The sequence below is a fragment of the Fukomys damarensis genome, unplaced genomic scaffold, assembly GCF_012274545.1.
Source record: "Fukomys damarensis isolate Sample0158 unplaced genomic scaffold, DMR_v1.0_HiC HiC_scaffold_4, whole genome shotgun sequence".
In the NCBI taxonomy this organism is placed as follows: domain Eukaryota; kingdom Metazoa; phylum Chordata; class Mammalia; order Rodentia; family Bathyergidae; genus Fukomys; species Fukomys damarensis.
Genome location: NW_022900916.1, coordinates 25,200,349 through 25,225,592, shown reverse-complemented (window position 1 = coordinate 25,225,592; position 25,244 = coordinate 25,200,349). Strand labels below are relative to the sequence as shown.

At 40.0% G+C, this 25,244-nt stretch overlaps 1 protein-coding gene across 3 annotated transcripts in view; it reads left to right on the top strand.

Annotated features, from left to right (window-relative positions):
* The window catches only part of Igf2bp3 (insulin like growth factor 2 mRNA binding protein 3), a 141,520-nt gene that overhangs the window by 96,351 nt on the left and 19,925 nt on the right, over positions 1-25,244 (top strand). For all 3 annotated transcript variants that reach the window (XM_010641118.3, XM_010641117.3, XM_010641119.3), the window contains 5 exons: positions 8,972-9,253; positions 13,562-13,696; positions 14,965-15,087; positions 17,039-17,174; positions 18,834-18,959. In XM_010641118.3, coding sequence (XP_010639420.1) covers positions 8,972-9,253; positions 13,562-13,696; positions 14,965-15,087; positions 17,039-17,174; positions 18,834-18,959 — 802 coding nt within the window. The remainder of the gene's footprint in view (positions 1-8,971; positions 9,254-13,561; positions 13,697-14,964; positions 15,088-17,038; positions 17,175-18,833; positions 18,960-25,244) is intronic.

Sequence of the window (25,244 nt, the reverse complement as noted above, 5' to 3'; positions counted from 1 at the left end):
TAAATGCTGAGAGGCACTGATGTAACAGGAAAGCACAGGCCCTGCAGGCAGGCCACTGAGACGCTGTGACCTTGACCTTTGAGCTTCCGTTTTCTCAGCTATAACTGTAAGAATTTAAAGAAATATGGGCCTGGAATACATATTAACTGTTGTTAAACCCACTTGTCCTGGGCTGCTTCTGCAGCCCCTTGACTGACTTGAGCGGGGCAGGCTGGTGCCCCACAAGCTGGCTTCACTACTGCTTGCTGCCTAAAGTGTCGTTTCTCTCCCTCAGCTCTCACACCTTCAGGTCACGAGGCCCATGTTGATATTCTTAGTTGAGCTCTTTTTTAGTGTCTGGTACTCGGGAGTCTGTGGGACTGGGATGGGCCCGTGAAGGTGTGAGTAGAGCTTGGAAGTGTCGAGGACACATTGCAGAGTGCAGCTGCCTGCCTGGGTTATACCCGGCCCCCCCTTTTCAAGCTGTGATTGTGGTCAAGCTATTTGTCATGGTCGACCAACATCTCTAAAATGGGAATACAGCCCTTAGTGGATGAGGCTGCTGAGAGGAACTAGGGTAATGCCTTCAAAACACTTAACGTAATGCCTGGGTTTGGGAGCTCAGAAGTTAGCAGCTATTAGGCATTTTCCTCAGATGTTTCATTGCTGCTGGGAATCTCTCCTCTCACCCAGTGTACTCTGCTTCAAATAATGCCTGGCTGCTGCTCTGAGGAGCTGAGGACCTAGCTGCAATGTTTGCAGCTGCCTCTTTTTGTTACTTAAAGCTCTGATAGCCATTTCTAAGAGGACTCCTCAGATAATAGGGCTATGGCTTTGAGTCAGGCTTTAACATGGAAATTTCTGCCACCTTGTGGCTACGAAAAAGGCTCAGAGCACCCGTATTATCAGACATACAAATACTGGTTTTCTGCTTATCTTGAATTACTAAAATAATGAATTAAATTAATTTTTAAGAGGTCATTAAATTAATTTAAAGGTCATTAAAAAGAGAAGTGTCACTTCAGTGAATGAACTGGGGGCAAAAGAGGCTTAAGTCTCTGGCTGATCTGTTTCTCTCCTTCCATCCGGGTGCTGAGATAGAGCTGTCAAGGACAGGCTGGACTCTGGGAGGATTTGCCACCTTTGTCTAAGAAATAACCCCGCGAATGTGTTGTGTACTTTGTGTACTTGCACTTTGTCTTCCTCAGGTTTATTTCTGGTGTTTATTTTTGTTAGAGAACAGGAATGTTCATTCTTTGAAACTCAAGCTACATCTCCTTTTGTATCAGTGTGAGGGTTGTATAGGTAGGGTTAGAAGTGTCTGAAGCAATTTGGCTCATGGATGCAGGGAGGAAATTCCCATTTAAACTTCAAAAACATGTAAATAGGCTTGTTATGGAAAAAGAATGAGAGAAAGCAGTGGGGCAAAGGAATTTCTTGACATTTAAAGATAACCACTATTAAATTTGCTATAGTTTTGTAGACTTTGCTCCATGCAGCATAATTTTCAAAAGGCCATTCTGCAGAGTATTTGGGGCCAGCCCCTTCCCCTTAAATTTATTTATTTTTTGAGGTAGAGTCTCCTGTGTAGTCCAGGCTGGACACAGTTGGTGACCCTCCCACCTCAGCCTCCCTGTGCTGGGATTAAAGGTGCCTGCCCACCATGCCCAGCTCATTGCCTTTCTCTCTGTCTTGCTTTCTTCTTCCTTCTTCTTTCAGCTTAAAGCCCGTCTCTCCCCAGCAGCCTAACTCACCAGCCCACGCTCTGTCCCCTACCCCAGGTTTAAAAGCCACTGCCCTTGGGCCGGGAATTTACCTCAGTGGTTCCGCTGCCTGCCTTGCAAGCATAAGAACCAGAGTTTGATCCCTGGTACCAAAATAATTAATTAATTAATTAAAATAAAAGCCACTACCCTGGTCTGGCGGTGGGCTGGAGTCTACTTCAAACCCCTCGTGTTGCTGTACTTGTCCATTAATAAATCTTCCTGTCTCAACTGGTTGTCTCTGGGTCTTAAATCTGCCTAACACTTTTCCCTTTCTTTTTCTTTCTATTCTGTTCCCTCTCCCTCCCTCTGTGTCCTCCCCTGTTCCCCCACCTGCACTACTGGGAATCGAATCCAGGGCCTTCCTACAGAGATACATCCCAGCCCTTTGTTGGTTTCTTTAAAAAAATTTTTTTGGCTCTTTTTTTTTTTTTTTTTTTTTTTTTTTTTTTTTTTGGTTCTGGGGATCAAACTCAGGCTTGTGAGACAGGGGACGGGGCCCCTGGGCCAAATCCCTGGGCCCCTTTTTTTTTTTTTTTTTTAATTTTGAGACAGTCTTGCTGAATGGCCTAGTCTGGACAGGAACTTAGATACTCCTGCTTCAGCCTCCCAGAGTGCTGTAGACGTCCACCACTTCAACTATATTTATAATGCTTATATTATTTGTATAGTATTTATTTTTTCCTCACCACAGTTTATATATCCAGTTCTTTATTGTGCATCTAGGAATATATAGTTTTATTTATTTGTTTTTTGGTGGTATCATTTTTTGTTTTGCTGCTGTTTTGTGATTTTTGTTTTTTGCTTTTAGATCCAGTTTAATCTGATATTGAAAGTTACTCAGATTCTAATCAAAATACAAAAGCATTCCTCACAGAAAGCACAATCTTAAAATTCATGTGGAACCAGAATAGCAAAACAATCCTGGGCATCCAGAGCAAAGCAGGAGGCATCACAATCCCAGATTTTAAGTTACTTTAGAAAGCTGTAGTGATAAAAACAGCACAGCACTATCACAAAACCAGACATGTGGATTTGTGTAACAGAACAGAGGGAAACAGCGCTGGGCACATTCAGCCATCAGATCTTTGGCAAAGGGGCCAAAAATGTAAACCAGAGGAAAAGACAGCCTCTTCACAAATGGTGCTGGGAAAACTGGCTGTCCACACACAGAAGATTGAGTCTAGGCCAATATTTCTCACCATGTGCTCAACTAAAATAAAAAGGGATCAAAGATCTAAATATTAAAAGTGTACTGGAAGATAAAATACTGAAAACACAGGTGTAGTCAAGGACTTTCTGAACAGAAAATTGCATGAGAAATGATGATGAAAAATCAACAAATAGGATCATATAAATTTAAAAGTTTTGTACAACAAAGGAAATAACCAATAGAGTGAAGAGACAACCTATCCAATGGAAAAACAATTTTGCCAGCTATTCCTTAGACGACCAATATCTAGAATATATAAAGAAAAATATAAATATATTAAAATACATTAAAAATATAAAAAAATTATCCCCCCTCAAATAAAAGACCCAGTCAAAAAATGGGCAACTGAAATGAACAAACACTTCCCAGAGGAAATACAAATAGCCAATAATTACATGAAAAAATTTTCAACATCTCTAGCTGTTAGAGAAATGCAAATTGAAACGACACTGAGATTCTGTCTTCAGAAAAAAAATAGCCATCATCAAGAAATAACAGCCGGGTGTTGTGGCGCATGCCTGTAATCCCAGCTCGGGAGGCTTAGTCTAGGCCAATATTTCTCACCATGTGCTCAACTAAAATAAAAAGGGATCAAAGATCTAAATATTAAAAGTGTACTGGAAGATAAAATACTGAAAACACAGGTGTAGTCAAGGACTTTCTGAACAGAAAATTGCATGAGAAATGATGATGAAAAATCAACAAATAGGATCATATAAATTTAAAAGTTTTGTACAACAAAGGAAATAACCAATAGAGTGAAGAGACAACCTATCCAATGGAAAAACAATTTTGCCAGCTATTCCTTAGACGACCAATATCTAGAATATATAAAGAAAAATATAAATATATTAAAATACATTAAAAATATAAAAAAATTATCCCCCCTCAAATAAAAGACCCAGTCAAAAAATGGGCAACTGAAATGAACAAACACTTCCCAGAGGAAATACAAATAGCCAATAATTACATGAAAAAATTTTCAACATCTCTAGCTGTTAGAGAAATGCAAATTGAAACGACACTGAGATTCTGTCTTCAGAAAAAAAATAGCCATCATCAAGAAATAACAGCCGGGTGTTGTGGCGCATGCCTGTAATCCCAGCACTCGGGAGGCTGAGGTAGGAGGATTGCTGTGAGTTTGAGACCAGCCTCGGCTACATAGTGAGTTCCAGGTCAGTCTCAACTACATAGTGAGACACTGTCTCAAACAAACAAACAAACAAACAAACAAACAGAAAAGCCACAAACAAACAAACAAAAGAAATGAAATAACAAATGCTAGTGAGGCTGTGGAGAAAAAGGAACTTTCTACATGGCTGATAGGAATGTAAACTAGTAGGACTACTATGGAAATCTGAATGGAGATGCCTCAAAAAACTAAAAAGAGAAATTGTATTTGACCCAGCTGTTCTCCTTCTAGGTATCTTCTTGAAAGAGACAAAGACATCATATTACAGTGATATATGCATACCCATGTTTATAGTATCCAATTCATAATAGCTAAACCATGGAAGAGGCCTATATGTCTAACAGATCAATGAATAAAGAAAATCTATTTATACACAGTGCAACACAGTACTACTTTGCCATAAAGAAGGATTAACTTGAGACATCTGTGGGAAAATGGATGCACCTTGAGACCTTAATATTAAGTGAAATAATTACCAAGTGCACAGAAGCTTAAATATTGCCTGGTTCCTTTAAATGAGGAACCCAAAATATAAAAAGCAAGATAAAGATAATGGGAAATAGATCTTTTGCAATAGGGAAGGAGACCAGGAGATGGAGAGGAGGGGATGAAGAAAAGAACTAAGTAAGATGTGTTATGTGCTTATACCAACTCCCCATGAGGAATGTGATTATTATATACTACAAACATTTACTAATAAAAAATAACACCAGCTGAAAAGAGCATCAGTTTACTTACGAAAGCCCTCTGTATATAAATAATTGGGTCACACCCACAATTATGTCCCTAATATATATCCTTGTAATGTATTACCAGGCTTTTGATCATTACTGATGAGTCATGTGTTAACCTCTTATTCTTTGTATGTTAGTGTTTTCTGCAGTTGTCATTGAATACCACAGACAGATTTGCAAATAATAAAAGTTTACTTTGTTCATAGTTATGAAGGCTGGGAAGTTGAAGATCAGGTATCTGGCGTGGTCCTCCTTGCCCTTGGGGACTCTGCAGAGCTCTGAGGTGGTGTGGAGCCTCACGTGGTAAGGCAGTCTGTCCTAGCTCAGGTGTCGCCGCCACCTCTGATAAAGCCACAGTTCTATTGGATTAGGGTCTAACCCTTATGGTTTCATTTAACTACCTCCCAAGGGACCCAGATATCATAACTGGTTTGTTTCTACCTTCTAAATATCTCACAATGAGGATTAAATGTCAGCACGGTTTTTTGTGGGGATTTGCAGACAACATTGTTGAATGAGAGGTGAATTTATGGCTTTTCAATACAGGGAAACTTCATCTTGTTAGGACCTGTCTGAGACCTAGCAGTGATGTCTGGGAATAAGAAAATGGAGACTTTTAGGACTGGGAGTGTTGCCCAGGGCCAGAGCACATGCTCAGGGTGTAGCTCTGTCCTAGAGTGTGTGCTGGGCATTTGCAAGGTCCTGAGTTCAGGCCCCAGCCCCAGAAAACAAAAACAAAAACCAGCAGCCTGATCTTTTAGTTTGACAGATGAGGAGGCTAATGCCAAGAAGGAAAGTGACCTTTGCAGGGTAACGTGGCTGTTTAGTGTTCAAGCTGGAGTAGAATCCTGGTCTCTAATCATCCATCTTCCTGCTCACCCTTCGGGTCAGTATATAGGGTGTCCTGGGGAAGTTTGTCTTCTCTGACTCCTTTCTTTCTCTGCCTTTCCCTCACCCTCATGTTAAGCCACCTGTTCTATCAAGGCCTTTTTCCACTCTAAGATGTAGTCCACTCCATTGAACAGTAAAGTGCTGTCAGTCGGCAAAATTACTCAGCATCTTGTGCATGATTCTTAAAATAGCATGAGAGTGGAGTTGAGTAATACAAATGTTGGATAAATGTCCTCAAGTTTTGTTGAACTGAATGTGTGTTTTGAATAGTTTCGATGACAGTTGTTCGTTTCATGTCTTGCACAGTGTGTTTGGTGAAAACATTGTTAAAAGTCTCCCTAAGAACTTAGGCCACCAAGTAACATAGCTGAATATGACACTTGCTCCACTGAAAGATTTCAGATATTGATTTAAAATTGATAAACTGAAGATCTTTTGTTATAAAAAGCCATTGCTCTGCAGTTAGGTTACCCTTACACTTTTCAGCCATGTCCAAGTTTGGAGCTCTGTTTGAGGGGTTGAGCACCAGGCACACACAGCAGAGCTGTCTGCTCTCTGCCTGGAGCAGCCCGAGTTTGGGACCTCCGTAGCCCATAGTGCCACCAACCTCCTGAGTGACAGGATCTTTTCTTTTCTCCTCCAAGAGAAATATATATATATTTTTTAAAGCAGCACAGTGAAATGTAGACCCCCCCACACACACTTGAGAATTATTTCTTGGAAATCATGTGACTTTAGATCCATACTACACAGAAGCACCTGCTAATTATGTGTTTATTTACATGGAAAACAGGATGACTCTGTACTTCTGTGTCACTCATGAAGTAATTAATCCCTTTTGTAACATTATTTATTGGCTTAATTCCAAAGTCAAAACGGACTTCTGAAGCTAGCAGTACTCTGTTTTAAAATGGGAAAAGATATTGGTGAACATTGGTACTGCTTTGAGATGCAGCTGATTCCTTCATTGGTTTCAGGCTTTTTTAAAAAACTCCTTTCAGAACTGTGTTTTGAACCCAGTGCCCACACACTAGTAAACACTCTACCATTGAGCTATATTCCCAGCTCCTTTTAATTCTTATTTTAAACAGGGTCTTGCTAAATTGCCTAGATTGGCCTCGAAGTTGCAACTCTTCTGCCTCAGCCTCCCAATAGCTGGGATTACAGGCATGCACCACTGTATTCAGGAGCTCTGGTTCTGGTTTGGTTTTGCTTTTTTTTGAAGAATGATGAACAATATCTTGACCTTCAAAAAGGCGTAAAGTTGCTTTGAATCTTTATATGCTTCAAACTTCAGTAACTAGCTTTCTATAATAAATATGTACTTGTAAGTATTAATAATAAAAGTTTTCAATTGCTGGCTGTCTCTTTAAAAATAAATACAATTATTCTAGGGTCCTAATCCACATTCCCTTAAAAGGAGAGCAGGGCAGGATAGCAAAGCATGGTATGTTATGGTTCCATCAGGACACTGGTGAGGTACAGTATGTACCTGTTGTCTTCTGATGCTTATGAAAAGAAGGTCTGCTGACACGGGAATATATCAGGGCACTGTATTTGGAGAAAAGCCACAAGCCAGTGAACACCATGACCCGTTGGGCTTTTGAAGAAGAGACTAAGCATGTCCCCACATTTGTAAACATGGAAAGGATTGGTCCGTTGCAGAGGTGTCACAGTCCACAGCTGACTGGCAGGAGCCCAGGGGTTGCTGGTGATGATAGAGCCCCTCCTGCTGTGTTTCTGTGTGACTGGGGTCTCTGATGGTGAGGGCTCTTGTACGCACTGAGGACTGAAGTGAGGAAAGAGGCAGCATGTGGGTCTGAGATGGTCAGGGAGCCTTGGTGCCTGCTTGCCTGGTCTCTCCTATTACATGCTCCTAACAATCTATTTTTACCTCGTTTTCATGTAAGTCGAGAAAAGAAGTACACCTTCAACTTAAGAGATAAACATATAAGCTAGAAATGACCACATGTAGCTACTGGAGAGCGGGGTTTTTTGTGCTTGTTTTTCTTTTCTTTCTTGTGCTGAATTCAGGTCCCACTGGTGCAGTCGGGTAACTTAGTTAAAATATGTGGGACCTTTTTAGTTTTCCATTTTGTTGTGCGATGAGTAGTTATATATGTATTATTAGATGTGTGATTAGGGGTACTTTTGAAATCTTGTATGTATACCCTATATGCTCTTTTCCTTTTAAAATATGTAGCTAAGATAGAACACAACAGTTTGGATGAACGTTTTAATGATAAATAAAAGGTGCTGGACACTAGCAAGTACATAGCATGTATCCTCATACTTAGAATTTAAAATAGGTGACACTAATCCGTGGTGGTAGAAGTCAGGGTGGGGGTGCTTACTGTAAGAAGCACCTGGTGGGCTTTGGGGGCGCTCAGGTGTTCTTGTTGTAGACCTGGATGTGTGTTGTGCCTGGATGTGTGCCTAAGAATTGGGTGCTTTTCCATATAAATATTATAGAGTTGAAAATGGGAAGAAAGCAAAATTCTCCCCAACTAGATACATAATGTGATGGATGGATAGAAAATAACCTCCCTCTTCTTTTTTTCTCTTTATTCTCTTTCTTGTTCATCAGTTCCCTGCCTTTCTTTCCAAATTAGATCATAAATTCCCTAAGATCAGGGACCACTGTTTTCTCAGCAATTAGTCCATAATAAAACAAATTTCATTGAGTGAGTGACTATCTTGAATACTAAATTCTGTCTTCTGTAATGGTTGGGAGATGCTTGTCTATTGATTCTTTAAATGCTTAAAACATATTTTAGAGGATAAACTGAGGAGGGTATGTATTTCTAATGTCTTTTCCATTCTGATTTGGGGATAAGAATTGCTCTTTATCTTCATCTTGCCACTTGAGTATTTCTAAGCTGCTATTAACTTCCTGTATTGAACTCACTGAAGAGTTAGAAAAAACAAATTTTTTTCTTTCTTATTTATCTTTTTGGTACCTGGGATTGAACTCAGGACCCTGAGCTTTTGAGGCAGGTGCGGTGCCACTAAGCTAAGTTTCCAGCCCTTTTCCTTTCTACTTTTCATTGGTAGATAGCCATTAATTTTTAGAAACCTATCAACCTTTTACCCCCATGTGGGCTTCAAAGGAAAGGTGTGGGTGGTGGTGGATTATGTGTGCTTGGGTTTGCTGCGTGTGGAGTGAACTTTGCCTCCCTATCCTCTTGTGAACTTTCAGAGCCTTAGACAAACTGAATGGATTCCAGTTGGAGAATTTCACCTTGAAAGTTGCCTACATCCCTGATGAAGTGGCTGCCCAGCAGACCCCCTCGCAGCAGCCCCGCGGCCGCCGTGGTCTCGGGCAGAGAGGCTCATCGAGGCAGGGCTCCCCAGGCTCTGTGTCCAGGCAGAAACCATGTGACTTACCTCTGCGCCTGCTGGTTCCCACCCAGTTCGTTGGAGCCATTATAGGAAAAGAAGGTGCCACCATTCGGAACATCACCAAACAGACGCAGTCCAAGTGAGTAGCAGTGAGTATGTGATGGGCACTAATATCTTCTCCTTTGAATCTTAATCCAGAATGTACTGTTCTGGTACTTGGGCCCTCTGAACAGGGTTGGGAGCCCTTTTTTGTATAGTATATGAGTATATGAAAAAAAAAACCCAAACTGTGATTTGATATCTTAGTGTTCATTTGTATAAAACCTCAAAAGGAACCTCAAATTTTCACACATGAATGGAAAAGAAATGATACCTGATTCCCTTCAAGTGGGAAAAAGCCCTCGCAGACAAATGGGCAGCTTATAGGTCTCTCAGGGCCTCGCTCCCTACTTCCTGCCAGCCTTCAGTGCTGTCGGAAGTCTCTCTCTCTGTCAGTCCATTCTTCTGTGGCCTGGATGTTTTTTTCAGTCTTATTTCCTTCAGTAAAGATTTGCTCACCTTATGGTGTAAATTCATCCTGTGATTTAACCCATGTGGTTTATAATGGCTTTTTCTTCAGGATGATTTTGTTTAATCGTTTTTAGAATTAATTGCTTTCATTTTTGAGACAGGGTCTCATTGTGTAGTTCAGCATACTGGCCTTGAAGTCAGTATGTAGCCCCCAGGTGTGATCCTCCTGCCTCAACTGCCCAAGTGCTGGGCTTACAAGTGTGTACCACCATGCCTGGTTTATTTGATAGTTTTAACTGGCCAGTTTTAAGGTATTAGAAGATTTCTGTTCAAATGAAGGAGCCAACTTTTCTGGAGTAGAAAGTAGAAAATGTTTGTATTTACCACCGTAGCCCCAGTGCTAAGGCCATTGGCAGATGAGTTCAGTGGCTGTATGAGAACCGTGCTTGAACACTTTGTGTCTAAGATGCTTTCAGTCTGGAAGTTCCAGCACAGTATATGTCAATTGTTGTGCCTTCTAAACACACTTTTGTGCAGTAGATGAGCATTTTGACCCAAAGAAGCTTGGTTATGAGCTCTCTCCACCCTAGTCCTCTAACATGCTGCAAGTATGTATCTGGCGTGCCCATTTCCTGAAGATCCTGTGTACAAACAGTGTCATTCTGTGAGCTACAGAGATGATTGGATTATTTTATCTTTTAAATTTAGTAAAGAGAGGGTTTTATTTTCTAGCTGAGGAATTAAGCATGCTCTTTCTCTGAAAATAGAACTGTAGTGCTGTATGTACTTTGCTTATGTATTTGACCCTTGCTTATATTGGCCCATTGGGCTTAAGAGATATTCACATTCATCACGGCCACCTTACCTGCACTGAGCTGGCAGACTCCTTTTTCATGCAGAACTCAGAAGACTTGTATGTAATGGTGATCGCGTGCCCAGCCACCCCCACCCCTTCATGTCACCCTAGCCTAACTTTCCCTGCTTTGAAGCAGGAGACATCAGGTACTGGGTACCTATGTACAAAATTCATGGCCCTGACCTCACAAGGAAGCAGGTATTGAAATCAGTTTGTCTGACTTTAATCTTAAAAATTTAAAAGCTTCTTTTCCCCTTGATCCACCATTACCTGCAGAAATAGCATTTTTTTCCCTATTTTGACTTAGGGCAGATTCAAGTTGTTTCTTTTTGAGCTGCTCATTTCTTTGTCAGATGAAAGAGCTATGACTTAAATTGAGCTGTTTGTTTAACACAGGAAGTAGGGGTAGAGAAGAAGGGAAGTTATATTTGAGATTCGTTTGCGGAGCTCTGCCAATGGATCTAATTAACTCTTGGCATTGAAACTAATCATTATCAGAACCTTGGTTTCTGGAATGGTCTCAAGGGCCACCCTAATTTCCAAAGCAACATTCCCTTCTCATGGGATCAGAGTTTAGTAGAATTTAACACAGTGAAAGGGTGGAAATAGACAGAAGGAGGGACACAGTAATTTGTTACAAGGGATAAGTGCTAGTGATAGATTGAAGTGTTTGGGAAGATGGTTCTTGAGACTGAGACTTATCTAAGACACTAGGGGTGATTTTAAAGCTTTTTTTTTTTTTTAGTTCTAGACTTTGTTTCATTTCTACATTACTCTTATTTTTAGTTATGTTTTATTCTGAGACAAAACTTCAGTTTTCAACCAGACATTTAGGAAAACGAAATTCAAACTTTTATTTTATTGATGTGATAAATTATTCTCATGGCCATGAGTTATGCAGCTCTCAAAGACATCTACATCTAAGCTCTTTATTACACGCACACGCACACACACACACACACACACACACACACACACTCTCATACGCATACTCATTCACTCAGCAATTACGTAATTTCTCTAGTACACATTCAGGAGTGATTCTTTTTCTTACACTTTTTGTAAAACAATAAACTTATTTTGTATTTAATTCAAAATAGGCAAATTAAAAACTAGAAAGGTGTTAGTTCACCTTGAGTTAGTCATTGTTGACAATATATCTATAGAACTTGTTCCTTGCATTTGGTAACAAAGGTAGTTTTTTTCTTTGTTTTGATATGGAGTCTCACTATATTGCCCCAGTTGGCCTCAAATTCCTAGTTTGAAACAGACATCATGCCTCAGTCTCCTGAGTAGCTAAACTACAGGCATATGCCGTCATGCCTGGTAAATGTGCAACTTAAGGTAAAGAAGTCATTGGGCCGGGGATTTAGCTCAGTGGTTCTACCGCCTGCCTTGCAAGTGCAAGCACCCGAGTTTGATCCCTGGTACCTGCCCCCTCCCAAAGTCATTGTGATATGTTTTGCGTTTTTTTTCCACTTAAGGTCAAGGACTGCTTACTATGTTAGTACGTATAATTTAATCACTTTTTTAAAAGTAGCTGTTTGGTGATCCTGGGGATGTAGCTCATCAGTAGAGCACTTGCTGAGCACGTGCAAGGCCCTGTGTTAGATCTCTGCCAGAAAAAGAAAACTCCATAGCTGTACAATGTAGACACACTGTTATTTAACCATGCCTTTCTAATGAGCTTTTAAAACATTACAATTAATTTTGTCTATTAAAAATAGTGCTGCAGTAAATGTTATGTCAATGGCTCTCACCTGGGATGATCCCCAGTATCTGTAGGCATAATTGGTTGTTATAATTGGATGAAGGGTGTGGTACTAGCATCTAGTAGGTAGGGGCCAGAGATGTTGCTAAACATCCTACCATGCGTAGGATGTGTCATCCCCCCCCCCAAAAAAAAATAGAACTAAAATATCAGTAGTGCCAAGGGTGAGAAGTGCCACTCCTAGCCCACATATGAGGGACTGTCGTAGGAGATATTATGAGAAGTATAATTCTTAGGTTCGTGCACACTTTGGCAGTGCATTAACTAGAATTTTTGAGTCAAACGGTGGTAAGCATTTCACCTTTCTTGGGTTCTGCCAGTTTGCTGCAAGTTCCCCCGCAAGGGTGTGGGTATGTACCTTACCCTTCATCTCACCAACAGTTAGGTTTTTGTTTTTTGTTTTTGGGATACTGGGGATCGAACTTGAGCCCTTGCACTTGTGAGTCAGGTGGCAGAACCACTGAGCCAAATCCCCAGCCCACCAACACTTAGTTTTATCTCTGAATATTTGCAGATCTGGAAGAGAGTGACATCTTAACTGTCATGTACATTATTACTAGTGAACTGAACATCATTTGAGTCTGTTGCCCATTTACTTATTTTTGAAGCAGAATTGCCATCTCTTTTGGTTCCATATCATAACTATTTGTTGCACACCCTCCATCAGGGAGACAAAATAGGCACAGTGACACCTCTGTTCACCAACACTTTTGTTTGCAAACAATTTGGTTTGCAAACAAAAGCGTTCAGCAGAATTTTGCTTCTGTTCTCAAACTCTGCATCGGTTGCCAAACAACCACAACCATCTTTCCCACACAAACACAAACCAGCCATCTTCCCCAAAATTGTAAAAAAATTAGGTTCGTAAACCAAGGAACCTAGCAAAGCAAGGCCAGGTAAGTGAGATCTGCTCATATAGTGACCAGCGGCTGTTCTGTACAAACAAGGGCTTTAGCCTCAGTATACACTAAGCTCCTGTTTTAGCCCAGGGGAAAGCCTTTTGTCTGAATCCTAGGCTCTGTGGGGTGAGATATTTGTTCTGTAGCATCTAAAAGGAAGCTTTAAGCACACAGCTTGGGCAAAATGAGAAGATATCTCTGTTTAGTTGGACTGAGCAAAGAGAGGAGCATTTTCCTGGAATTAAAATTTATCTCTCAGTGATGACGGCTTGTGGAGAGTTTCTGCTCTGGAGGGAAATGAGCCATGCACTCTTCTCAGTAGTCGAGTGACTTTGCAGTTGTAATTATAGGCTCTAGTGAATACATACTAACAGTTCTGTTTTCCTCTCTGCTTGTGCGCATGACTACCAGAATCGATGTTCATCGTAAAGAGAATGCTGGGGCTGCTGAGAAGTCAATTACTATCCTCTCTACCCCTGAAGGCACCTCTGCAGCTTGTAAGTCTATTCTGGAGATTATGCATAAGGAAGCTCAAGATATAAAATTGTGAGTACAGAGGACTAATCTGCTGTCTTTTTTGGATTTCTATTATACATTTCTTGGGAATTGCCAATAAGCAAAGGGAATTGCAATCCTATGAGCTGCAGTAGTTGGCACTATTGATTTGGTTGTGAAGCATAAGTCTCTTAAGTGTTTAAATGTTTCATTTTCATCCACGTGTAGTTATGGATCAAGAGTTGATAATGGGGAAGAGAGTCCAGCTGTGGAAGAAGGCAGCTGGAGGACATAGGAAACCAACCTAGGATTTACTGGACAGGGGCCCCAGATCCAGAGTCATCCTTCACTGAGAGCCCAGTAGAGCTCTGTCCTCGTCCCCTGTGTGGCCCCAACCCTCAGCAGTGGCTGTGCAGATGAGGAAGTCAGTGTTCTGTGTTAGAGTAGACTGGACTTTCAGTGAAGTGTGTTAGGTGGAACTCTCTTTTTGTGGTGGTGGGGGGGTTGAATTTGGGATCTTGTGCTTGTGAGGCAAGCGCTGGAACCACTGAGCTAATCCCCAGCCCTGGAACGCTTAATATCTCTTGCATAGGATTTTGAGTGGAGGTTGGGTTCCATACCAATTTAATGTAGAAGAGCAGTGCACTGAAAGTGGAATCCAGAGTGAGCCTCTAGAGTTCTAGCCTGAGAACCTCATCACCAGTACTTCATTTGTAGAAACCTTTAAATATGTCCTAGTGATGGTGTTATAGATGAGTGCTGTATTATAAGAATGTAATTATTTTTTAGGATAGAGAAAATTCAAGGGAAAGCCCACCATCCAATAATGCCAGTGACATTTTAAAACGGTGATATGTGTCTGACTTAGAAATTCCAGAAGGTATAGAATGCAAAGTGAAAGCCTGCACTTCCTGCTCTTGTTCTTTCCCCCAAAGTGTAACTGCTGTTGATTTTCATTTCCTTCTGCAAATTGTGCATGTGCTGCAGACATGTACTTCTCAATTTTTACTGCGATTGCACTATTTTGCCTCTGTACATTACGTTCTGGTAGTAGGGGTTTAGGAATATAGATCTGAGTAAGAGAGTCTGTCTTAGAAGGTAGAATACTGTCTGAGGTGAATGAAAGAAAAACCATTTTAAAAATTAATTCCTCTTGCTGAGGTATTCACCCTATTTATGCACTCCTAGAATGCAAGCCAATTGTCAGCATGTACCTAACATAGCATTTCCCATATGGTAGGTAGGAAATGTTTAATGAATGAATACTATCTTTTTATCAAAGAGGAAGTTAACTTTTATGATCATTTTTTAATCTATAGCACAGAAGAAATCCCATTGAAGATTTTAGCCCATAATAACTTTGTAGGCCGTCTTATTGGTAAAGAAGGAAGAAACCTTAAAAAAATTGAGCAGGACACAGACACTAAAATCACAATATCTCCGTAAGTGCTGCCTTGCTTTTGGATTGGAAAACATTCGCACATTGTTTTTCTGCTGTATGCTTTACTGTGCTTCCACTTTTCTCTTCTTCCCAGCTGCTTCAGCTCGTTGTTACACTTAGATATCAATTCTCACTCGGTCTGTTGCCTACTACTTGTTCCTAACCCATATTGATAGCATTATCTGCTGTTATGAAAGAGGCAGGAATAACATTCTAGAAGAAATCTTGATGTTCTCTGACACTAATTCCCAAAGCCAAAATAACCAATATAGTTTATCATCCTTTGCAGTGTAGCAAGTTATTCTGGGGTTTGACAGCCAATGTATATTGCTAGCTAGTTTCTGTGGGTCAGGACTTGAGGGCCTGTGCTTCTGGCTCAGGGTCTCCTAATGCCACTCACTGCTGCTGGCTGTTGGGGAAGCTTCTGCTGCTCACCACCTGGGCCTCCAGAGCTGCTTGGGTGAGTGTTCTCAGGCAGCAGCTGTGTCTTCTCCCAGAGGGAGAGGTCCAAGACACAGCAGGGTGCAAGCTGCATCATGGCAGAGCCTCAGAAAACAGTCATTTTCCTAACGCTGCTTACCTGAGCCAGCCTTCTTCATTGTGTGAAGGGATGCAGTAAACTTGAAGAAAGGTTTCATCTTGGAGGCAGCTACCACACCAAGAGCCCACAAATGCTCTGCAGCTATATGGAAAGGTTTTTCTTTTTCTTGAGGGTGATTAACCTTAGATTCCATTAGAGTCCCCAGAAAGGTGAGAAGAGACTGAGGAACAGAAAAAGAATAATTGTAATACAAAATGCTAGGTAGGCAGGGCTGGGTTGAGATTGAAGATATGGGTTTCTTTAGTGTAAAATGAATAGACTTCACTTTCTTCATTATCTAGTTGTTTTACAGTTTTTGCAAGTTTGAGAAAGATTTAAGGAATAATACCCCATTTATTTGACTCAACATTTTGCCACTAGTGAAAATAATAATTTAACTCTAAGAATATAAAAGAAAGCTGTGCTGATATGGCTTGTCCTTTCAAAATATTTTCTAATCCTGTTCTCCATTGTGCTTCTTTCGCATTACTTTTCCTCCAGTGCTGTTCACCAGTTTAAGCTTAGATGTTCTCAGAATTGTTAGTAGATTTTGAAGCTTTGCCAGGATCTGGATCAAGCAGGAAATTTCAGTCATTTTTGTACTCTAAATGGTCATCGGTGGACCATTGTAAGAATGTAGTCAAGGTAGAGCTGGGTGTGGTAGCACACACCTGTATTCCCAGCTCTCTGGAAGGCTGAGGCAGGAGGATTGAAAATTCAAACCCATTTGGGCAGTTTAGCAACTGAAGGAGACCCTGTCTCAAAATGCTAAAGGTCTGGAGATGTATGTGGTTTATTGCAAAGGCTTGGGTTCAATCCTGTGCCATGAAAAAGAAAACACTTAGTTGAGGTGGATTGATTTATATTATTTTCCCCAGCCTACTTTAAATTCTAAAAATACACTAAGTTGAGACATAAGAATTCTGGATGCCCTTTTAGGAATTTTCCATGTGTTTTCCTTGCTTAGTGTCCCAGAAAATACAGTTGCATGAGTTTACACTAAAACTGTATACTCTACATCTGTACAACAACTGTACATCCTTCTAATCAGTCCATTTCAATTCTCTATTAAATTGTGAAAATGATTGACCTTTAAATGGTCACGAAGTAAGCTGTTTATAAGACATGAACTTAATTAACTATACACAGTAATGTTTGAGAGGGTGGAAGGGGAAATATTTTCTTCTCTTGCATTTTTACAATTTTTGGACTTCTATCTTTGGGGGCTTTCTCATTTCTTGTCATATTTGACCACTTACTTTTACATGTCCATTATAACAGAGTTTGGTTTTAACTGCCATCTGTGCTTGAATTATTGACTCTTCCTTCTGTAATTTCCATATTTTTCCTTCTCCTCTTTGTCAATCTGCAGATTGCAGGAGCTGACATTGTATAATCCGGAACGCACCATTACTGTTAAAGGCAGTGTTGAAACATGTGCCAAAGCTGAGGAAGAGATAATGAAGAAAATCAGGGAGTCTTATGAAAATGATATTGCTTCCATGAATGTTAGTTTTAAATGAAGGACATGTCTTTATTTTGATAAATAGTTAAAAGATGGTTTTTATTGTTTTAATGTTAATTTCTTTAGTGATGATGTCATGAGAAATCGTTTTAACAGATTTTTAGCACCGTGCAAAGTCCCTGGCATAGAAAAGATGACAGTGTTTGACACTAGTTTGTAGGCTGTGGTTTCCTTATCTGAGGAGAGGCCAGTATCTATCTACAAAAGTTAATATTGCCCTTATGGTAAATCAGTGTGGGCTTCAGAGGTATGTGAATTGGATTTGAATCTTAGCCCAATGACTGATGAGCTGTAGCTTTGTTCTTTTGGACAATTTACTCAGTTTCTCTGAGCTTTTTTCCTCATCTGTGAAATGGAGTTATAATTTATCTTGCATGCTTACTAGAACTATAGTAGCTATTAAAAATACAAGTTTAGGGCTGGGGATTTACCTCAGTGGTTCTGCCACCTGCTTCACAAGTGCAAGATCCCCAGTACTACCTCCCCACACCGCATACAAGCTTAGCGGCTGGAAGTGTAGCTCAGTGCTAAAGCACTTGTCTATCATGTGTGAGACCCTGGGTTTGATCCTTAGCACCACAAAATAAATACAAAATTAAAACATTAAGTTTAAAACTTACTTGGTTAAACATAAACTGTAGAGATAAAGATAATTTCAGACAATAGCCAGGTGTGGTTCCCTATAATCCCATTGCTCTGGAGGCTCAGGCAGGAGGATTGCCATGAGTTCGAGGCCGTCCTGGGCTATATAGTGAGCATAGTGAGTTCAGGGTCACCCTCAATTACATAGTGTGACCCATCTTAAAAAAAAGTCCGTCTTAAATTTTGAAATAAATGATTTGGTGAAGTTCTTTAGTGGAGCGTGTCATGAAACAGTAAACCTGACAGAAGGGAAATGTGAAAATACCACTTTTTGTGAGAAGAGCCTACAGTGCCAATCATTTTACCCCACATAATGGCCTGCTGGTCTTCACATTATCGCTGCTGCTTTAAATGTTTGTTTCAGAAGCAGCTGAGACTAAAACCAAACCCACAGACTTTTAAAAAGATTGTCAAGTACAGTCTTAATTCTATTCGCTAACTTTTAAATTCCTACAGTTTTGAAAAAATCCTTTCTCTGGCCCTGTATCCACTCCAAAGATCTGTTTAGTTGTAGTTGTTACGTGTGGGTAGGACCTGATTTCTAGTGAATTTGACTTTGGTTTAGGCCTCTAAGACCCACAAGTGCCTAGTTTTGCCAAAGAAGTAAAGATCTCTTCACAGCTGTTTTTGTGTCCGTGGTATAACTTTCAAAGAGCAAATCTCGTTTGCTTACTATTCAACTAAAGCATGATTTCCTTCCAGATGGGGTGATGGGGTGGTGGGGTGGCCAAGGTGCACAGTGCAGTTCTGTCCCAGCACTGAGCTGGTCCTGGGGAAATGAGGGGGTTCTCTGCCCTCAAGGCAGCGACAGACCAGCCCCACAGATTTAAAAATACCAAGAGATGTAAACTGTACTATAGTCACTTGGAACATCTGCTTTGTTCTAAAATTTGAATAGTGATCCACTTTTTAAATTCATTACTGAATACTGTCACTTAAAAATGCTCACTTTTCCTTGAGTCTTCTAATGTCAAATTAAAGGACCCTTTTACCATTGCAGCTTCAAGCACATTTAATTCCTGGCTTAAATCTGAATGCCTTGGGTCTGTTCCCACCCACTTCAGGGATGCCGCCTCCCACCTCAGGGCCCCCTTCGGCAATGACGCCTCCCTACCCACAGTTTGAGGTAAGATCACTTGGCATGGCTTTCTTTGTTATTGAAAGGAATTTGGTCAAGCTTTCAGTACCCCAGTTGTGTGACACTCAGTGCTATTGTGAAAAACCTTAAGGCTTTGTGCCCATCTGATCTTGCCTGAGGTTACATTCAGTGTGTTTTCTCCATTCTTGTCAGTAAAACCTTCCCATTTGACCCAAGTCAAAGTAGTAGACACAGTTATGTGTGTAGAAGATTTTAGGTGGTAGTTACCAACATTTCTAAATATAAGAAGATAAGTGAGACCCTGTCTCAAAAAGCAAAAAAAAGTTTTTGACATTGAAGGAGGGGAGGAGGAGAAGTTAATTATTTTCAAACATCAAAGGGAAGGATTTTATAAAGGCTTTCTTTATCACCTGAAAGTTAACTACTTTGAAAGATCAGACATGGTTTTCATTTTGGGTGTAGGTTTTTAGAGAGCTGAGATAGTTTTGCTCACAATTCTGTTTGTGTGTGTGTACATGTGCGCACACATGTATCTGCAAACACTGTAAATCTGTGTTATAAATCTTTGGTTTATATCTGTCCTTTGCAGGTATTTTCCCTAAGGTCAGAAATAAGAAACAAGGGGTAGTATAAAAATAATTGCAACACAGCAGACATCTGACACAAGAAATAATTTTGAAAGTAGTCATAATTCAGTTGCGTTATCAAATCAACACTAATTGGTGGTAGGCTCATTTAAAATAAAATCATCATTCTGGAATCTTCTGTCATGTGTTTGGTTGTACATCCCTATCTTTTTTTTTTTTTCGTACCAGGGATAGAACTCAGGACCTAGTGTTTGCAAGGCAGGTGGTGGCATCGCTGAGCTCAATCCCTGGCCCCGTCCTATCTTGTTTGACTTGTTTATATTTTGGTACTGGGGATCGAACTCAGAACCTTGTGCTTGTAAGGCAGGCAGTGGCACCACTGAACTAAATCCCCAGCCCTGACTCGTTTATATTTTGTTTTGTTTTTTTGAGACAGGGTCTCACTATGTGCTTAACACTGACCTGGAACTCACTATGTAGCCCACGCTGGTCTCGAACTCACAGCGATCCTCCTGCCTCAGCCTCCCGAGTGCTGGGATTACAGGCGTGCGCCATCACGCCCTGCTTAACTCGTTTATATTTTGAATGATACCTCCTATACTTATTGAGGGAAAATGACCAAGTGCAAAAAGTTGAGGATTCCATTATATCACTGCCTAGAATAATGTGTGCGTAAAAGCACACTGAAATTCTGCAGGGAACACTGGCCATTCACCCAGTCTCTCCCCTGCCTCCAGCATACTGTCTGTTTCTGTCTTTCTTTGTCTCTGTCTCTCTTAACTCAGTCTCTGTGTAGCTCAAGCTGATCTTGAATTTGCTGTGATCTTCCTGCTGAGTGCTAGGATTATAGATGTACGCCAGCATGCCTGCCTTATTAATCTCTTTAGGAATGAGAATTTCCTTTCCCTGTCCTGGAGTGCACCAGGCTGATAGGTGTTCTGAGTTCTTGCCCTTTTGGTGTTTCTGCCTTTACTGTCAGCAGCATCCGTGTCTTCTCCTGGCACTGCTATTTCTAAGTATGTTTGGGCTGGGAACCATGTAACTGATAGGAGGATAGCCACCAGTATTTTAATGAAATATAAGTCAAGCATAGTGGTGCGTGCTTGTCCCAGCTACTTGGGCGGCTGGGGCAGGAAGATCAGCATCAGTGCAGCCTGGGTCACATAGCAAGACCTTAAAAAAAAATCTCAAGTTGGAATCGATTCATTATGCCTTATCTCAAGCTTCCTCCACATAGCTAAAACCAATCTGGAGTAGCTGGAGCATTTGAACCTGGATGCTAAAGGAGTCTGGGGGAAGAGCCCAGAGTCAGAGCATAGATCTGTACCCAGCTCCTGCTATGAGTTGGTGTCAGTGAAGGACAACTCCTCTTGGCTCTGCTTTTTAATCTCTTCAGTGACAAATCTGATCTCTAAAGACTTTTTAGGTCAAATGTTTGTAATATCTATAGAATTTAATACTACAAAAATTAGGGGCAGAGGTAAAACCTAACGTAGGAATTTGAGAGTATATGTACTTAAATTCTGATATATCCCCTAGATTCTCTATTACAAGTGGACACATTTGTCATAGGGTTAGGTATAGGGCAGAAGTATCCATGGCACTTCTGTTACGGTGACATTTGTCAAAAGCCCCAGTGTGCTAACAGAGTAATGGAGCTCTGCTAGGGAAGTTCACATGGGTCCCATCCGCTGGCTGCTCTGTGCCTGGTCATTCGCTGCTCTGTACCCTCATTCCATGTCTGTAAGACGTTCCTTTAACTCTTTCTTCTCCCTCTGCTGGCGACACACTCTGGTCAGCAAAGCCTCTCATGTGACAGTGGTGGACTAAGCGGATTTCTGGACATCTTTCTCATTTATGTGGGTGCTTATGTAACAAAAATTCCTACAGTGAATAGTTAACTCTTTAAAATATAGAAATAAAAGATTTCAGGATTTAGTCAACTTTCTGATTCCATTGTATGGTTGTTTTATTCCTGTGTTAGAAAAATGAATATTTTAAGAGAAGTGAAATCCTATATTAAGAATTCATATTTCCGAAGTCTTTGTTGTTGTTTTTACTTTTTCTTTTATTCTGGTATATTTTAGATATACATAATGATAACATTCATGCTAGGGTATTTATACCTTTACATGATATATCGTGCTTCTTCCTTTCTTCCTATTCCTCTCCCCTCCCTTAAACCATTTTCCTCTCTTTATCTCTGAAAGCCTTCAGAAAGTCTTCCAGTCTTTTTTTCCTTGTCTCCTTTTTCTTGTCCCCTCCCCACTTCCTTGTTTCCCTTCTCCTTTGAACATTTTCTTCCCATTTCCCAATATCCATACATTTTGGTCCTTATTTATACTTTTGGTTTCTCATACAAGAGAAACCATATATTTACAATGTGTCTGATATATTTCACTTCAGAGCATGGTCTCAGTATGCACCCCCCCCCAAAGCATCCATTTAATAATGTCTTCAGTTTCTCCTTTATGGAAGAAAAGTACCCCATTGTATAAAAACCACATCTTTATCCATTCATCCATTGATGGGCATTTGGGCTGTTTCCAAGGTTTAGCGATTAAAAACTATGCTGCTATAAACATGGGTGCATATATATCACTGTGGTATGATGCTTTTAATTCTTTGGGGAAGATACCAAGAAGGGAAATAGCTGAGTCAAATGGAACCTTTAGCTTTAGTTTTTTGAGAATTCTCCACACTGATTTCCACAGTGGTTGCGTCAGCCTACACTCCTGCCAACAGTGGAAAAAGTGTTCCTTTTTCCCCACAGCCCCACAAGCATTTGTAATTGGTTAACAAATAACAAATTTGATAACAGCCATTCTTTCTGGAGCGAGGTGGAATCTCAGCATTGTTGTAATTTGCATCTCTCGATCACCCGTGATGTTGAACATTTTTTCATATGTTTATTTGCCATTTCTACTTTTTCATCTGAGAAATGCCTATTCATTTTAGTTGCCCATTTTTGGATTAGGTCTTTAAATTTGGGGGTCTGATTTTTTTGAGTGCTTTATATATTCTGGATGTTACTTCTTTGAGGAAGAGCTGTCCAAAAATTTTTCCCACAGTGTGAGTTGTCTTGTCACTCTGTTGGTGATTTCTTTTTCTGTGCACTTTTTAGTAAGATGAGATCTTAATTGTTAGATTCTCTGTAGTACCTTCCCTTGAGGTCTGGGTTTTGTTCATGAAGTCTTTGCCTACTCCTGAAGTGTTCTACCTATTCTCTCCTCCAACAGATTTAGTGTTTTGGTTTTAATATTTAGATTTTTGATCAACTTAGATTTTAGGTTAGTGAAATATATGGGTCTAGTTTCAATCTTTGGCATGTGAAGAGCCAGTTTTTCAAGCACCATTTATTAAAGAGTCTATCTTCTTGTGCTGGGGATGTAGTTCAGGGGCAGCACATCTGCCTGGCAAGCACAAGGTCCTGAGTTTCATCCTTGGTACAGCAAATAAAAGAAAGACAAAAAGAGCCTATCTTCTATTGAAGGTGTTTGGCTCCTTTGTAAAGATAAGGTTGCTGAATATGTTTGGAATTGTTTTTGCATCTTCTCATCTGTTCCACTGATCTTTGGTTCTGGTTTTATTTTTGTTTGTTTTGCCAGTACCATGCTCTTTTATCACTGTAGCCTTGTTACTACAAGGCTAGTAAGGAATTATATTTTAGGCAAGGAATTATGATGCCCCCTGCCTTGCCTTTGTTGTCCAGAATTGCTGCTGGTATTCTAGGTCTCTTTTGGGTCCAAATGAATTTTAGGATTGTTTTCTTGAATTCTGTGAGGTATACTGTTGGTATTTAGATCAGGATTGCATTAAAGCTGTAGAACAGTTTTGGAAGTATGGCCATTTTCACTATATTGGTGCTTCGTACCCAAGGATAGGGCTGTCTTTTTATTTTCTGATATCCTCTTCAATCTCCTTTTTCAGAGTACTGTAGTTTTCCATGTAAAGGTCTTTTACTCCCTTCTTTAGATTGATTCCTAGGTATTTCAATTTTTGGGATGCTATTGTGGAAGGTGTTTTTTCCTGATTTCTCTTTCAGTGAGTTTATTACCTGTGTACAGGAATGCTGTTGATTTTTGAGTGTTGACTTTGTATCTAGCTACTGAATTTGGTTATTAAATTTAAAAGTCTTTTGGTAGAATTTTTGGGATCTTCTAGTGTAGAGTATTATGTCGTCCACAAATATTGATAATTCAATTTCTCCCTTTCCTATATTCCTTTTCTTTCTCTTGTCTAATTGCTCTGGCTGATATTTCCAGAACTATATTGAATAAGAGTGGTGACAATAGACATCTTGTCTTTTTCTTGATTTTAGAGTAAAAGCCTTTGTTTTTTGTCCACTTATTATTATGATGATGGCTGTTGTTTTGTCTTAGCTTTTATCAGATTGAGATAAGGACCACCTATTCCAATTATCTGTAGGGTTTTTTTCACGAATGGGTGTTGGACTTTGTTAGCCATTTTTTCTGCATCTGTTGAGATGATCTTGTGGTTTTTGTTGTTGGTTCTTTTAATATAGTATATTGCTTTCTTTTCTTTCTTTCTTTCTTTTTTTTTTTTGTGGGCACTGGGGATTGAACTCAGGACCTTGCACTTTTAGGCAGGTGGCGGAACCATTGAGCTAAATCCCCAGCCCTATATTACATTTATTGATTTACATATGTTGAACCATCCCTGCATCCTTGGGATGAATCCTGCTTGGTCATGGTGTATAATCTTCTTGATGATTTGCTGCATTCTGTTGTCAGTATCTTATTGAGGATTTTTTTATCTATGTTCATTAGGGAGATTTTTTTGATTGGTTCTGTTGCCCTGTAGTTCTCTTTTTTGATTGGTTCTGTTGCAGAAGGAATTGGCAAGTGACACGCACATAGAGACGAGCTGAATGGCAGTGAAATAATGAAAAGTTGTTGATTGCATTCAAAAAGGCAGTGCCAGTGATCGACCTTCTCCTCCTTTGCAGCTCCCTCTTTTACAGAGTTTTACAGTTCTGGTCTCATTCAGGTGGTTACATTTCATTTCCTCATTTTACATCATGGCCACAAGATAGTTAACTGTAACCCAGACGTAATGGTTCTTTGCAGTTGGGGAGTTTACCTTCAGATTTCTCTAGCTATCTATTCTAGTGCACAAGAAGGGGGTGTTCAAGGTCAGGGATGAGGCCAGATGTCCTACTTCACAGTCAGTGTCTCCAGTGACTCTTAATTTTGAACTAAACAAAGCAGACTGCTGTCAAAGACAGAAGTCATTTTACATTTTCCTAAAATTTCATAGATTTTTAGATTATTTACAAAAGTTCTATCAGTTTCTTGTCTGGTTTTTGTATCAGGGTAATGCTTGCTTCTGGGAGTGAATTTTGGATTATTGCTTTCCTTTCAATTTCATTAAAGAATTTGACAAGTAGCAACATTAAGTCTTCTCTAAATTTCTTGTAGAATTCCACAGTGAATCAGTCAGGGTCTGGGATTTTCTTTGTTAGTAGGTTTTTAATCACATCTTCAATTTTATTTGATACTGGTTTGTTTAGAATTTTTTGTCTTCTTGATTCAGCTTGGTGGTTCATGTCTGTAGGAATCTGTATTTCATCTGTGCTTTTCATCTTGCTATAATATAGGTTCTCAAAGTGTAGGTATTGAAGATCTGGATTTCTGCAGGATCTATTGTGATTTCACCCTTTTCATTCCTGATTCCATGGGTGAGTCTTTTTTTTTTTTTTTTT